The 14,404-nt window shown below is 49.0% G+C and overlaps 2 protein-coding genes across 2 annotated transcripts in view; both read right to left on the reverse strand.

Annotated features, from left to right (window-relative positions):
• Window positions 1-788: 788 nt before the first annotated feature.
• On the reverse strand, window positions 789-3,998 carry ppp1r3cb (protein phosphatase 1, regulatory subunit 3Cb). The gene is made up of 3 exons (XM_011620148.2): window positions 3,801-3,998; window positions 2,506-2,889; window positions 789-2,397 (listed from the first exon to the last, which is right to left on the reverse strand). The coding sequence occupies exons 2-3, from the start codon at window positions 2,840-2,842 to the stop codon at window positions 1,814-1,816; spliced, it is 921 nt and encodes a 306-aa protein (XP_011618450.1). The 5' UTR covers window positions 2,843-2,889; window positions 3,801-3,998; the 3' UTR covers window positions 789-1,813.
• A 3,801-nt stretch (window positions 3,999-7,799) lies between these two features.
• syde1 (synapse defective Rho GTPase homolog 1) overlaps window positions 7,800-14,404 on the reverse strand; it is an 11,760-nt gene continuing 5,155 nt past the window's right edge. Inside the window, 16 exon segments of the mRNA XM_029833981.1 lie at window positions 7,800-8,721; window positions 8,794-8,896; window positions 8,898-9,058; window positions 9,127-9,376; window positions 9,625-9,800; window positions 10,512-10,638; window positions 10,776-10,913; window positions 10,994-11,082; window positions 11,175-11,264; window positions 11,527-11,791; window positions 11,936-11,997; window positions 12,149-12,180; window positions 12,223-12,418; window positions 12,781-13,101; window positions 13,174-13,660; window positions 14,261-14,404. The exon segment at window positions 14,261-14,404 is cut by the window's right edge and continues 92 nt beyond it. Coding sequence (XP_029689841.1) covers window positions 8,504-8,721; window positions 8,794-8,896; window positions 8,898-9,058; window positions 9,127-9,376; window positions 9,625-9,800; window positions 10,512-10,638; window positions 10,776-10,913; window positions 10,994-11,082; window positions 11,175-11,264; window positions 11,527-11,791; window positions 11,936-11,997; window positions 12,149-12,180; window positions 12,223-12,418; window positions 12,781-13,101; window positions 13,174-13,660; window positions 14,261-14,404 — 2,859 coding nt within the window. The 3' untranslated portion in view covers window positions 7,800-8,503.

Here is a 14,404-nt window from a genome sequence, read left to right on the forward strand (position 1 = left end):
ATCTGACTGTAGCTTCTGCTTTATTTTTAGCTGTGGCTTCAGCCGTACCTCCTGCTGTAGTTTTAGCTGCTGCTACAGCTTGAGCCATATCTTCTTAGGCTGGGGTTGGCCAAGCACTTTTTACCCACTTTAGCTCCATATGGTGGACATCAGTGCATTGTCTCCCTTCCATCAGTCCATAATGGAGGTTTTGGTGGGTCTTCACTGTCCAGAGGGAGCTTATAAGGATGTATCTCCTGGAGCAACCCCCGTTTTTGCCAAAGGTCTTGTCTTCGGAAAGAGGCTACCTAGTTTTTACTAGAGTCCAGCTTTCAGGTTTTAGGAGAACACTTTTCTTTCCATCTGCTTTATGGCCCACAAAACGCTGACTGATTTCATCTGAGGATCGGCTAAATTAGCCGTTAACCAAAGCGGGAGGAGTTGTGAGAGAGGGAGATGATGTCGATTTGAGTTCTCCGACTGATTCAGAGATCAGAAGTTCTTTTAAATGTTCTTTTTAAAGGAGAACCTGTAGTTTGCTGCTGTCTGACCAATTTGCGTTGATTAAACTGGTAAAAACAGGGAAACTTGGTTGTGCGAACAAGTTGAACCAGAAGAGATTGTTTTAAATCCTAAAAGTGTGTATGTGCGCGTGTGTGTTATGTAACAAGGCTCTTCAGCCTTACGCAACGTTTGGTCCAGATCACCCCCCCCCCCCTCTGCTGAGCTACAGACACGTTACATCATCACTCCACCAGCTGTTTAACCCTAACGGTGTCGCTTCGTTAGTCACTGATGATGTTTCCTTGTTGCTTCCTAATTGTTTTATTAAACCTCAGATGTCACAAAATAAAGAACTTTAATCAAAAGATAGAGTGGTGTTGTGTGTGTGTGTGCATGTGCACGTGCCTGTTTGTGTCTGCAACAGTGGTTTCAGGTCACTTCCTGTTCCTTTACTGTAAACTGCGACAGAACTGGGTTGACTGGGTGAGAAGTTCTTATCAACTGTTATAAGAGAATAAAAACCCACTTTTATTCTGCAAAGACACACAGAACCTGTGCACCTCCTGTTAACGCCACCTTCTCCTCACACCAACACATTCATACAAATGCTACACAGGTCGTCATGAAAGTGCACGTTTCAAATTATGACCTTTGGCCCAAACTGACCTCCAGACGTAGAACTATTCATACTGTACATGCACCAACCTTCACATTACATGCTTTACCCCCCCACCCCCCCCAGCCCACACAGGAAAGAGTGCTGGTGTGTTTACAGGAAGTTAGCTACAGCTGTTAGCATATCACCAATATCTCAGTAGTTAAATGGTAGCCTGGGGAACAAAAACACCAAAGGTGGATTCTTTTTCAGCATAAAAGGGAAATAAAACCAGTGATGTTTATATTTCTAGGTGCAGAAAGACGGTGCTGTGAATGGACAACAATGGTAGGAGGGGTTCTTAGCACCAAAACTTTCATTCTCAGGATGTGCAGCTACGTAAGCTAACTACTGGAGTTAACTGTCTAGGAATCTATTCTTAAAGTAATGCTAACTCTATTTTTCGTAGAGCATGAGCAACAGTGCTAGCTGGAAGTTTGCTTAGTGTTCTACACAGAAATGACACAATTAAAGGAAGAGGCAGAAGGAACTCTGTTTGCCGGCCGGTGAAGCTGTCGTACAGCCTGTCCAAGCACAAAACCATCTCTGGTGAGGGTCCCTAGTCCTCCTGCAAGGGCAGTGAAGCCTTATGGGGGTGGCTGAATATTCTGCTGGTGTATCAGTGCTCGTACAAAAGTCCAATGATGTGTGCACGTTGCCATTGGCCCAGCTTGTTCACCAGTAGGGGGCACTGTCCTCAACATGACCCCAGCTCTGCCACTCAGGAAAGATCCCCGCCGACGTCCTGGGACTTCCAAAGGGGTCCAACTCGATGCCACTTCCCTTTTCTCCAATGCAGCCTCCTAGTATCTTCAGACTCGGGGTGGTCTGAGTGTTCAGTGCTGGCTGTCCTTTTGTGTCCGCCACTACGAGCCGATAGTTCTCCCCACGGTTGTTGTCCCAGAAGGTCTGGTCGTGAGTCTGGTACCGAATGCAGAACTCAACCCGATGTGATGGCTCGAGGACCTCTGGTATCAAGACCGAGAAGGAGAAGGTGTCAATGTCGGGGCAGCCGTAGATGTTGTTCAAGTACAGACCCACGACATCCTTGAAGGAGCGCCATGAGTCAAAGCTGATCCGCATTGAGACAGACTTCTCAAAGGAAACATTTCGGACCTGGACAGTGCCTGAGAGCATGCGGTCCTGAATGGAACAGGTCTCCAGGCAAACCTGTTGGGATTTCAACCGGTTCCTCATGTCAAGATAATCCGCAGCTGGCTGGACAAAGTCCAGGATAAGAGGACCACAGTCCCTTGCACCTAGAACACAAACAGGGAGAAGGGTTGAAGCTAACTGGAATAAACAACCCAGCAGTTTTGGAATTTGCTTTAGCTCCGAGCCTGCTAGCTCCTGCTGGTATCACTGACCTTCTCTGGGCACCAGGGGTAGTTCAGAGCAGGCGCCCTCTATCTCTGTCATGTGGAACTGCAGCTCAGAGAGCAAGTTGTCTTCTGCCTCGTTGAAGACATGAACAGCAGTCAGTGCCAGGCCACGAGCGTCTGCAAACACCACCCTCTTTTTCTTCCTCTTCTTCCACGTTGGTCGACTCACTATCTCTGCACTGGCGGTGGCGTTCCTGGCCACCAAGGTGACGTTAGACAGGCAGGGTCGCAGCGGTTCCACGCGCCTCAACAGCGGACTGTCATAGCTACTGAGGAAGGAGTGCAGAGGAGGAGAGTTGGCCAGGAAGATGCTGATGGCCATACTGGCCGCTGTGGTGGGACACGGACCCTCTCAGGATGTAGACTAGCCTATGACAAGGTGAAACATTATTATATGTATCATTTATTTCTTGTTCAAACGCTGCACTATCCTGCTCATCACTGGTCGAGTGAAGAGGTCACGTGGAACCAAGTGTCCTCAGGAATCATTGGCTCTCACTTTACAGTCTGAGCAGGTTTAGCAGGAAAACTACCCACACCAAGGGTTCAGACTGAGACGGAAGCCTTGAAACGCCACAACCAGGCTGGAAGCCGATCAAACGTGGTTATTTTAAAATAACCTCAGACACTGAAAGGTCACTGAGGGAAGAGCGCACTGCTCCAGATGCACCGTAAAAACACCCAAAATCTCATTTTAATTCAACAGGAAGCTGAGGTTTTGTGTTGTAATGTTTGTCCTCAGTGACCTTAAACGAGCTGAACAACCTTGGTGGTTGTGGAGAAACTGCCGTCTTCTGATTAAACATCTCAGCACACGAACAGGTCAAAGCTTGGACACGTTTTTATGGCCAACAACCCAAAAGCAGCTTCACCGAGGACTCAATGTCAGACAGGAAATAAGAGAAAAGTGGGCGCACCAGGCCTTCACAGCTACGCCATCAGTTCTGTCAGCAACAGAAACTTCGGAGTTCAGTCATTTAGGGACAAATACTCCAAAAATGAACTTCTGCACAGAAGAAAGCTGATATCAATCCCTTTGTTCTTTTATTGTGCAACAGTGAGTCTACCTGTCCTGAACCCGGAAACATTTACCTGAAGCCCCAAAACTGACAGGTTCCAGGCGTGACTGAGCATTTAAAGCCACTTTAGCATCGAAAGGTACCGACCCAGTCTGTGATCCGGACTCTTGGGGGCGATTTTAGACTAAAACCTGTTGAGGTGCGAAACCGCGGCCAGGAAGCTGCGCGCGCTCTGTGACGCAGTTTCATATGAAACCTCACCTCGTGCCCAAAACGGCAAAATTCGCTCGGTTTAATCCGGTTCAGTCCGGTGGGAGCCGCTTGCGCTTCTCTGCTCCACTTTCTCAGATTTTAGTCGAGACATTGTTGAAAAAGAAGGAAAAGAAGACGCCGTTCCTCTGAGCGCGAGCGGCGACACACCTCCCAGCTGGGCGCGAGCACGCGCGCGCGTGTCACACAGGCAGAGAGCAACCAATCAGACGCAACCACTCAGGATTGCAACCAATCAAATAGCATCACACAAAAGTATCCGGAAGCCAAATATTCGGTGGGCGGAGCCTGTCCTGACCAGGAACAGAGAGATTTGTTATGTAAAAACTTATTAGTACAGATTTATATAAGAAAATGATGCAAATTATTATTTAACAAAGAAAAATGCAAGAAAACGTCCAGAGTCCAGGTCCATTTGTGCTATTACTGTGTTATATATTGTCTCTCAGTAAAAACAAGACTGTCCTAACTGTCCAATAAGGTGCTTTATGGAACATTTATCGCATTTATTCTTTTAAATTCCAAACTGGATACTCGTGTGTGGGGCTGAAATTGTGACCTTCCTAATGAAAAGCAGCTTATCAGGTAGCTCAGATACATCAAAGTCACACGTTGTAGTTTATACGACCACATTTCATTAAGATTGTAGATGGCAGACCAAACTAAAATGTCTCAGAGGTTCAACAAAACTTTGTTACCATTTTAATTTGATTGGACTATTGGGTTCATTGGATCAGAGTGAGTAACATTCAGTGTTTTAGCAGCCCTATAACATCCTACCTGATGTTTTCGTCAACCTTCTGCAATCCCTTTGTTCTCAGGTCCCATCATTGTCACCTGGCCATTTTTTTTAATCTGTTTTAGTTCCTCTCTTTCACCACGTAGGTTATTATTTATCCTGGTCATATTAAACCATTAAGTTCAAACAAAGAGTCAGTGAGACTCTCATCCAAAGGGCTTTTTCAGTTTTGACTGGATTCACTATTTAAGCTAATGCTTCAGTGCTAAAGCTTGAAGGTTTGATCTGTGTGGACTGGCCTTCTAAACACTTCCATGTTCCACTTGGGGTTAGGGTTAGGCCTAGCTCAAGGGTTAGGGTTAGGGTTAGGGTTAGGGTTAGGGTTAGGGTTAGGCCTAGCTCAAGGGTTAGGGTTAGGGTTAGGGTTAGGGTTAGGCCTAGCTCAAGGGTTAGGGTTAGGGTTAGGGTTAGGCCTAGCTCAAGGGTTAGGGTTAGGGTTAGGCCTAGCTCAAGGGTTAGGGTTAGGGTTAGGCCTAGCTCAAGGGTTAGGGTTAGGGTTAGGCCTAGCTCAAGGGTTAGGGTTAGCTCAAGGCCTGTTAGGGTTAGGGTTAGGCCTAGCTCAAGGGTTAGAGTTCGGGTTAGGCCTAGCTCAAGGGTTAGGGTTAGGCCTAGCTCAAGGGTTAGGGTTAGGCCTAGCTCAAGGGTTAGGGTTAGGGTTAGGCCTAGCTCAAGGGTTAGGGTTAGGGTTAGGCCTAGCTCAAGGGTTAGGGTTAGGGTTAGGCCTAGCTCAAGGGTTAGGGTAGGGTTAGGGTTAGGCCTAGGGTAGGGGTTAGGGTTAGGCCTAGCTCAAGGGTTAGGGTTAGGGTTAGGGTTAGGCCTAGCTCAAGGGTTAGGGTTAGGGTTAGGCCTAGCTCAAAGCATGTTTGGCTCTGTGTGTATTGCACAGTCTAAGAAGGCCAGAAAACCTTTATGGCTGAACTTGATATCGTGGTCCATGTTGTTGATGTGAGCAGTGAATACCTTCTTTTGGACTCTTGGCCAGACATAGCCCACCTACCTGTACCTTAGGCTGGGAGATGTTCCTTTGCAGAGTTTTAAACCCTTCTTTTCTATTCCATCCATATATAGTTTGGCTATTTTGGGGAAAACCAGGAAACCAATGGCACAACCATATTTCTTATTGTATTATGTGCAGTATTGCACGGTCGATGTCGCCACTGTTGTTGTTACCAAAGTCACTTGTTGAAGGAAGAAGAAAAGATATTTGGTTTTTTTTTAAAAAAGCTTTGAGTTTAACAACAGCTAATTAGTGTCAGAACTCAGCAGCTTCTACAACCAGCGCTACACACACTGTTAGGACTTCAACGTGGAATTAGGCGGAAAGATAATCCAGTCATGCACCTGCATGAAAAGTGCCAGTTTCACTGTAAAATAAGGCTTAAGATTTAAATAAGGCAATCCAACAAAATTAGATCGAACAAGTGCAGTCAGTGTTGGATGCTACGTCTCTTAACTGGGCGCTTCATTTGGTTTTAAAAAATATATATACTTTGATGAGTATAAATAAAAAAATTAAAAAATGTTTTGAGCTGTAATGATTGACGTTAGCACTAGGTGTCACCAGATGTCTGCGTCGGCTGGACTTGTCGAGGTTTATTTGAGGACGTCTCGCCTTTTTCCGGCTTCTTCAGTTCTAAACTCCCTGAGGGCAGAGCTTGATAATATAGCCCTTGTGGACCATTAGCATGCTAATGATCTGTACCCGGAGGTTCTGTCAGGTAGTATGCGGTCCTGTGATAGCTGTCCTTTTGTTGCCTCTGGCGTAGGGATATACGTACAGTCATGTGACAGGAGTGGAAACTATTGGTTCTTCTCGGTCTGGTTTTATTTTTGGATTGTTTGAGCTAAACCCAGGTCCTCGGTGTAGTCTGGTGACTTGCTGACCAGCGGAGCAAGGGCCAAGGCTCGATGTTGGGCCACATTGTCGATGCTCTTGAGATGGTCTCAGGTTTGGCTTCCCAAGGGTTTAGTCCAGTATCAGTTCTGTCAAGAGGTCAACAACTGTCTTCTGGTACATGTTGATGGGTCCTGTTTAAATGGTTCTTGAGTGGATTAATGCCAGTGATGCTGTCCTGTGTCCATACAGGCCCGCTGTTCCTCCGACTGGACCCCGCAGTGGTCCTGAAGAGCATCCCGGCTCGGTCTAACTCACGGCTCCACTGCCAGATGGAGCTTTGACCACCATGACCAGGATTTCATAGAACCCTGTGAATTCAAGATGCTTGAAATCAAGTCGAATTATCCACAAATGTCAGAGTTTCCATGATTTGTGGACAGGCGCACAGCAGATGAAGGTTTTATTTCTTCACTTAGTGACCTTAACTAACCCTAACCCTAACCCCCTAACCCTAATCCTAACCCCCTAATCCCCCAATCCTAACCCCCCAACCCTAACCCCCTAACCCTAACCCCCTAACCCCCTAACCCTAACCCTAACCCCCTAACCCTAACCCTAACCCCCTAACCCTAACCCCCTAACCCTAACGCCCTAACCCTAACCCCCTAACCCCCTAACCCTAACCCCCTAACCCTAACCCCCTAACCCTAACGCCCTAACCCTAACCCCCTAACCCCCTAACCCTAACCCCCTAACCCCCTAACCCTAACGCCCTAACCCTAACCCCCTAACCCCCTAACCCTAACCCCCTAACCCCCTAACCCTAACCCTAACCCCCTAACCCTAACCCTAACCCTAACCCTAACCCCCTAACCCTAACCCCTAACCCTAACCCCCTAACCCTAACGCCCTAACCCTAACCCCCTAACCCCCTAACCCTAACCCCATAACCCTAACCCTAACCCCCTAACCCCCTAACCCTAACCCCCTAACCCTAACCCTAACCCCCTAACCCCCTAACCCTAACCCCCTAACCCTAACGCCCTAACCCTAACCCTAACCCCCTAACCCTAACCCCCTAACCCCCTAACCCTAACGCCCTAACCCCCTAACCCTAACCCCCTAACCCCCTAACCCTAACGCCCTAACCCTAACCCTAACCCCCTAACCCTAATCCTAACCCCCTAACCCCCTAATCCCCCAATCCTAACCCCCCAACCCTAACCCCCTAACCCTAACCCTTCACTTAGTGATTGTGGTCCTGGTGCAGGTGAGTCCTTTCATGTATTCCTGCTGTGAATCACCTGTTGATGCAGCAGGAATCAAGTCCGTGAAACAAAAAGAAAAATTAGGAATCTTTTAAAAAAATCTTTTAATGTATCACAGCTCAAAATTTCAACTTTGTCAGTTTGTAGTTGAGTTGTTGTCATAAAATGTAAATGTGAACATTTCTGCTTTTATCGTTGTTATTGAAGAACCAACAAGGACAAAGTGTACATGTGCGTGTGTGTGTGTGTGTGTGAGGGTGTGTGTGTGTGTGTCTGTGTGTGTGTGTGTGTGAGGGTGTGTGTGTGTGTGTGTACAGTACAACTGTGAGCTTGTGTTTGTTTGGTTTATAGTGTAACAGGATCACTGACATCATGTGACCAGTAGAGATCAATAATTTGCTGCTTAATAATTGGTCAGAATTAGAAAACCAACTGTGCTTCAACTCTTTGGTGCCGTCATAAAGATCAAAAATATAAGTGCTAACAAATGTGCAATCATAAGAATACTGTAGAACAATAATAATACTGAACATGGCGTCTTCTTCCTGTCACCACCGTCGTCACGCTTGTACCTAGAAAATGCCGCCAAGAGACGGCAGAACTCACGGTGCCGACCAGACATGGTTCTTCTTCAAGTCTTCAATTTATGGCTTCAACCAGTGCAACCAGCCCAGCAACAGTCCACCAGGACCAGACCCTGAAAACCAGAACCCTCTGTGGATCAGCTACAGCTGAGCCAATCCCGCACCGGTCTGAGGACACAGGCCACGCCCACAGCCGACCATGGTCCTCACAGACAGATGTTGATCTGCTTGGCCAGTTCTCGGTCCAGATCATGGATCAGAGTGTCAAAGTCCTTCAGACTCAGTCGGCAGTTGAACGGAGCATCAAAGTCCAGGAGCTCCTCCACATATAGCCCAACTCTTTCTCCAGAAGGCCACGTCTCTGGCTTTAGCTTATCCTCCTCCTCTTCCTCCTCCTCCTCCACATGTTCTTCATCTCTACTGCCTGAAGACGAGACATCGGGTGGATTTGTTAGGAGGAAATGAGCTGCAACGAAGCATCCAGAATCATCTCTACCTCCATCGCTTTCACTTCCTGCAACCTCGTCATAGTCAGCCTCCTGTCCCAGCAGAAGGTCCGGTCCACAGACGCTCCAGTCTCCAGCGTAGCGGTTGATGGGCGGGGGGCTCTCCAGCCGAGCGGTGCCCCCCCCGACTGCGACGCGACACCACTGCCTCCTCCTCTGGCAGCAGCGTGAGATCCTGCTGCTGATCCGGTGTGTCAAAGGTCTGAGCTACACGTGGGGAGATGGTGTCATCTGCAGAGGCACGGTGGGTCGGCACTGAGGGTGAGGAAAGACTTGAATCATGTAAGGAGCTCATAGGAGAACCGTTGATCCTCGACTCTCACCTGGCCACAGCTGCAGCAGGTAATGAAGGGCCTCGATGTGTCGTTTGAAATCGACTGCGCTGGAAAACTCTTCCCCCAGAGAGGGTCTCTGCGCTGTTCCCCTCAGCCCTCCTGCAGCTCTCCAGGCCTCCTGCGTTGGGGTGAGGAGGACCGGGCCAAAACACACTGCAAGGTTCTGGTGTGTCATCCTGTTGAAGGAGCTGAAGGATGCCACCAAGCTGAGGTGGTCCAGCAAGAGAGACAGTGTGGCCTGGAGGGAAAAGCAAGGATTAACATGACCCTCGACCAAGCTGACGGACTACTGTCAGAATGTGGTGCTGAAGGAACCCCCCCAAAGAGAAAAGGCAGACTTGACTGTGCAGCCACCCAGCTATGAATGAACGAATGAATGAATGAATGAATGAATGAATGAATGAATGAATGAATGAATGAAAGACTGAACAGCAGTTTTAGGCAACCCCCTTTCAGCTGTGAGCGTTCATTCTGGAGCGGGAGTACCCTCTCTGGGGGCGGCAGGCAGGACAGCAGCTCCACCGTCCTCTGGGCCAGCTCAGGATCTGGACTCACAGGGGCTGCCGGTGGGGGGCGCAGGACCATGGCCTCCCTCACAACCTGATAGAGGGTCCTTGTGATGAGTTGGGACGGCAGCTCTCGTAGGTAGTCTTTTAATATGCCTGTGGAGAGTCCAGATGATCAGTCGCCTGTTCTCTCTTAGCTGTACGGTAGCGTCTGTGGTATCAAGGCCAGATGTTGCCCTTCAGCTGAAGAAGGTCCATGTTGATCTCTGCTGGACAGGTGTGTTAAGGTGCAGCACCTGACTGCTCCTGTCACTGTGTCATATTCTACATCTCTTTCAGATTTCATCTTCTGAGTTCTCCAGGTTCTTAGTGGGCGTGTAGCTTTACCATGCTAGCTTAAATAGCACCGTTAGCTGACTCAGACATATTTAATACTGTTGTCAGACAAAGAGTTTGAGAGACCAAAAACATTATTGGCAACACAACAGTGTGTGTTTGCTTGATGAAAATGTTGGCTGCCTTTTCTGGATGAGGCTTTCAGAGAAATCTCTGGAGAAGGGTCAGGGTTAGGGTCAGGGTCAGGGTTAGGGTCAGGGTTAGGGTCAGGGTCAGGGTCAGGGTCAGGGTCAGGGTTAGGGTTAGGGTTAGGGTCAGGGTCAGGGTTAGGGTCAGGGTTAGGGTCAGGGTTAGGGTCAGGGTCAGGGTCAGGGTTAGGGTCAGGGTTAGGGTCAGGGTCAGGGTTAGGGTCAGGGTCAGGGTCAGTGTTAGGGTTAGGGTCAGGGACCTTGAGGTCGTCTGCATTCAGTGCCTGAAGGTTCAACGTCTGATGAGTTTTATGTTCATGGTCCCACGTGAAGCGTTACAAACCTGTGATGACGTTGATGTCAGGATAGAGGTCCTCGCTGAGGCACACGGCGGAACTGTTGCGCTCAAACCAATCCCTGAGCTCCTTCTTAACGGCAGCTGAACCACACAGTCTGTATAACCCCACCACCTGTCACACACACACACACGCACACACACACACACACACACGCACGCACACACACACGCACACACACACACACGTGTCATTGCTGGGATGATCCCTCTGTGGAGCGTTGGGGATCAGGCTGGGATGATCATCCGTACTCTGAGTCCTCGCACTTCGATCTCCTTCACACACTTCTGGATGAGCAGAGGGATGGGGACGGGGGACTCTTCCTTCTCCACGAGGTGGTGTAACTCCACTCCAAACACATTCGTTGGTCCTGATGAGCTGCTGATGGGCTGAGAAGCGTCAGCAGACAGTGTGACACGATTCCTGTGGTAATACTGCAGTCGTGAACACAGGCAGCTCTCTTCTCTACCTGCGTGTCCCATTTTTCCTGCAGGGACAGTTTGACGTAGAGGAGACCTCTGGGCTCCAGCTTCACACACAGCTGCTGACTTCGAGTCGCTGACACACAAACATCGTTATTTTGCTTTCTTTCTTCAGAAAACCATCCTTTGTAAATGAAAACAGTGACGTTGGAGAAGAGTGTGAGGAACCTTTGAAGAGTGGTGGGATTGAGACTCCGCCCAGACAGCAGACCTTGTTTCTGATTGGTCCACATGACTTCTGGTCTCCATGTATATTTGCTGCATAGATGACAAAACACACAACTCAACTTTTCCAACAGAAGTAGAACAAAGTTTATGTCAGAAGAGGAAAAATAGACACAAAAATAGTCCAGACAAAAAAGTTCAGACTTTGGCTGAGTTTGGATCCGAGATTTCGAACCGATATTTGGAAGAAATGGGCGGTGCTAACTAACACAACACAGAAAAGACTTTCTAACTGCAGGTAACTTCTCAACAACAGCGCAGACGAGCAATTCTGGTCCCAGGAACTGGTTTTCACCTGGTGTCAGCAGGATAATGCGGAGCAGCTGTGCCCTCTCCAGCTCCAGGTGGAAGGCGTGGTTCAATGACAGGGCGGGGCCTCGCAGGGCCAGCGGGGCCGTCCTCGCTCTGGTCACCCCATCCACCTGGATGGCCAGGAAGACCTCCTTACTGTCCTCTGACCTGATGGGTGAGAAGAGCGAGAGGCTGGCCTTCATGATCCATGACAGAAATGTGGCAGAACGTAGGGGGACACCAAGTAATAAAGAGCTGGACAGTTTCTGCTGGAAAAGTTGAGAAAGAACAAGAGCAAAGTTTCTTCAGTCCAGGACGTTTCATACTGCCTGAGAAACCCTGTGCTGAGCTGCTACACGAGGCCCCTCCCACTGCAGCGAGCGCCATGTGCACTCTGTCTACGTCCTCCTCACCTTGGCCAGACTAATCTCTTCTTGTCTGTAGAAACCCCGCCCACTCCAAATTTCTGCTCGATCTCACCATAGTTCTTGGACACCATGCAAGAAAATAGTTCTGTCAGTAAAGCGTGTAAATTTTGGATATACATTTTGTTATCGGAAAAGTGAAGCCTTTTGTTCAATTTATTGTTTACATTTTTGTTGTTCAATAAACATAAAAGGACAAACTTCGTGGAAGGAGAACACACGTCAGCCAGAAGCTCCGGTGGAAGGTTTGATTGGAAAACCATCCGTGTTCCTACCTGCTGGTCTTCATCGCCTCCAGGCCAAGCAGATGGACGGTCAACAATCCCGTCACTCGTTGGCTGCACCGCTGTAGGTTAGAGCCCAGGTACAACTGGAAAGAGGTGACATCACAGAGCATTTCCTGGGAGGGTGTAACAGCCGCTGCTTGTTGCCGTGGCAGCAGCTCAGGGGAGTCTCCATCACTGAGGTGACCTAGAGGGATGACAAGTGAAAGGCGTCGTTCGTGTGTGATACCACAGATGTGGGATTAGCAAAGCACTGAACTGAAGAGGAAACTGGTGAAGGTCCATCTAACCCTCCAAGCACCTCCAAGCACCTCCAAGCACCTCCAAGCACCTCCAAGCACCTCCAAGCACCTCCAAGCCCCAGTTATCAGCAGTGAGAGAACATTCGTATGCTGGGTTGGGAGGTTTCACGCTGGCTTTTATCAGCCTCTCCTGACTCTTGGTTACCATAAAGGCACCATAGAAATTACACCAAGGCTATGTCTGGAAAATTTGTGTGGAAGAATAAAAAGCCTCCGCCTCTTGATAATGAGTATGGAAATAGTTCACCTCCTTTACTTCCAGAACACCCCCGGGATGGACGCCGCTGAGGTCTGGCTGCAGGGGTAGAGCTGTCCAGGTGATATCTGCTGAGGACATTCTGGTTTGACAAGACAGGAGGAGATGTTACGCTGCTACTTGTAGCCTGGTCTCCCCCACTGGCATCGGTTTCCTGACGATTAGAGCGCGAGGATGAGCGAAGGCTGAGTTTGCGGCGTAACTCCGGGAGTTTCTTCATCTTGAGGGAGAGTTTCCTCACTGTGCCGGGAGACCGTAGCCTGTCAATCCTGTTCTTTTGGGAGGTGGAACCGCAGTCTGAGGTGGGGTGTTCTGGACACAGAAGTAGGAAGAATGAGCAACTAAATGGCACTGAAGGGTAGCAGAAACAACAGGGCTTCTCACCTGCACCTTCTCTGCAGTCATCAGGATGGTGGCCCACATTGGTGCCCTCTCCTGGCTGCCTGCTGCTGAAACCATCTGCAGGTTCTGACCTGTCTGCTCTGCTACCAGCTTGTCCTGTTCTCTTTGTAGTAGTGTCTCTCATCATTTCATCCCTTCTCCTCCATATCTCCACTCCAGTTGAAGCACCTGCTGCATCTTCCTCCTCGGGGATTGGGTTGTACCAGATGTTGCTTCCAGTCTCCTCTGAGAGAGCCACACTTGAGCCCTGTGGCTTTCCTGAAGACAGCACCCAAGCTCTGCTGCTGTGATCCAGGCTTTGGAGATAGGCATGTTGGGCAGACTTTGAGTTGACGGTGGTGGTGGTGGGCAGGTCAGAGGAAGCCTTAGCAGCCTGAGAGGCTTCCAGGTGGACTGGTGCAGAACCCATGGCATCTCTGGAAGCACTGGTTGTATCCTTCATACAGGTAAGTTCACAGCACTGCTCTGTCTGTCAATAAAAGGAAGTGATGGTTCATACCACAGTTATAACATAATTGGCGTCAGCACCATTTGAACTCTGAGGAAGTTAGAGGCTGCACCAGAGGAGCCAACAGAGGAACAACCACACTGCTTCAATCGCATATACGTGAAGGCAGGTAAACTCCTGAATGAGCCTCCAGCTCATTGCCAGGCCCAATGTGGGCCTTTGGGGGCTTGGCACCTTGTTCAAGGGTACCTTGGCCATGGTTGGAAGGTGTCCCGGTACCCCCCCTTGCTACCAGAAAACCTCCCAAATTTTGTCTGTGCCTGGGACTTGAGCCAAGAACCCTCCTCAGATCAGGCCCCTACAGACTGAGCAACCACCACCAAAGGCTCAGTCTCAAAATACATAAAGGAGCAACCCAAACAAAACTGAGAGGAATTGAACTACCAGGCCCGGCTCTAAATGGGAATGATGTGCCGAATGTGGAAAACTTCCCTTGGAAGCAACACGAGGTCAAATTCTGCACAACCAATCAGGAAGGAGAGCAAACCAAAGCTGTGTGTGTGTGTGTGTGTGTGTGTGTGTGTGTGTGTGTGTGTGTGTGTGTGTGTGTTCATGCTCTACCTCATTCCTTGGTGGATCTAGTGGATCCTGTGATACTCCTGAAAGCCATTCTAAGGTTCCGGGGGTGGAGCTTGATTGCAGACCAGTGGGTGGAGCCTCAGAGCCGTGGCGTGCCCATGACTGCTTTTTAGCAACAGTGATGTT

Source organism: Takifugu rubripes, chromosome 1, assembly GCF_901000725.2.
Source record: "Takifugu rubripes chromosome 1, fTakRub1.2, whole genome shotgun sequence".
In the NCBI taxonomy this organism is placed as follows: domain Eukaryota; kingdom Metazoa; phylum Chordata; class Actinopteri; order Tetraodontiformes; family Tetraodontidae; genus Takifugu; species Takifugu rubripes.

Bases quoted from the DNA above. Each gene is read 5' to 3' on its own strand.
- ppp1r3cb (XM_011620148.2), bottom strand. From the start codon at position 2,842: ATGGCCATCAGCATCTTCCTGGCCAACTCTCCTCCTCTGCACTCCTTC. The intron at 2,398-2,505 runs GTCAGTGATACC...TTTGTGTTCTAG, and splicing joins ACCCCTGGTGCCCAGAGAAG to GTGCAAGGGACTGTGGTCCT.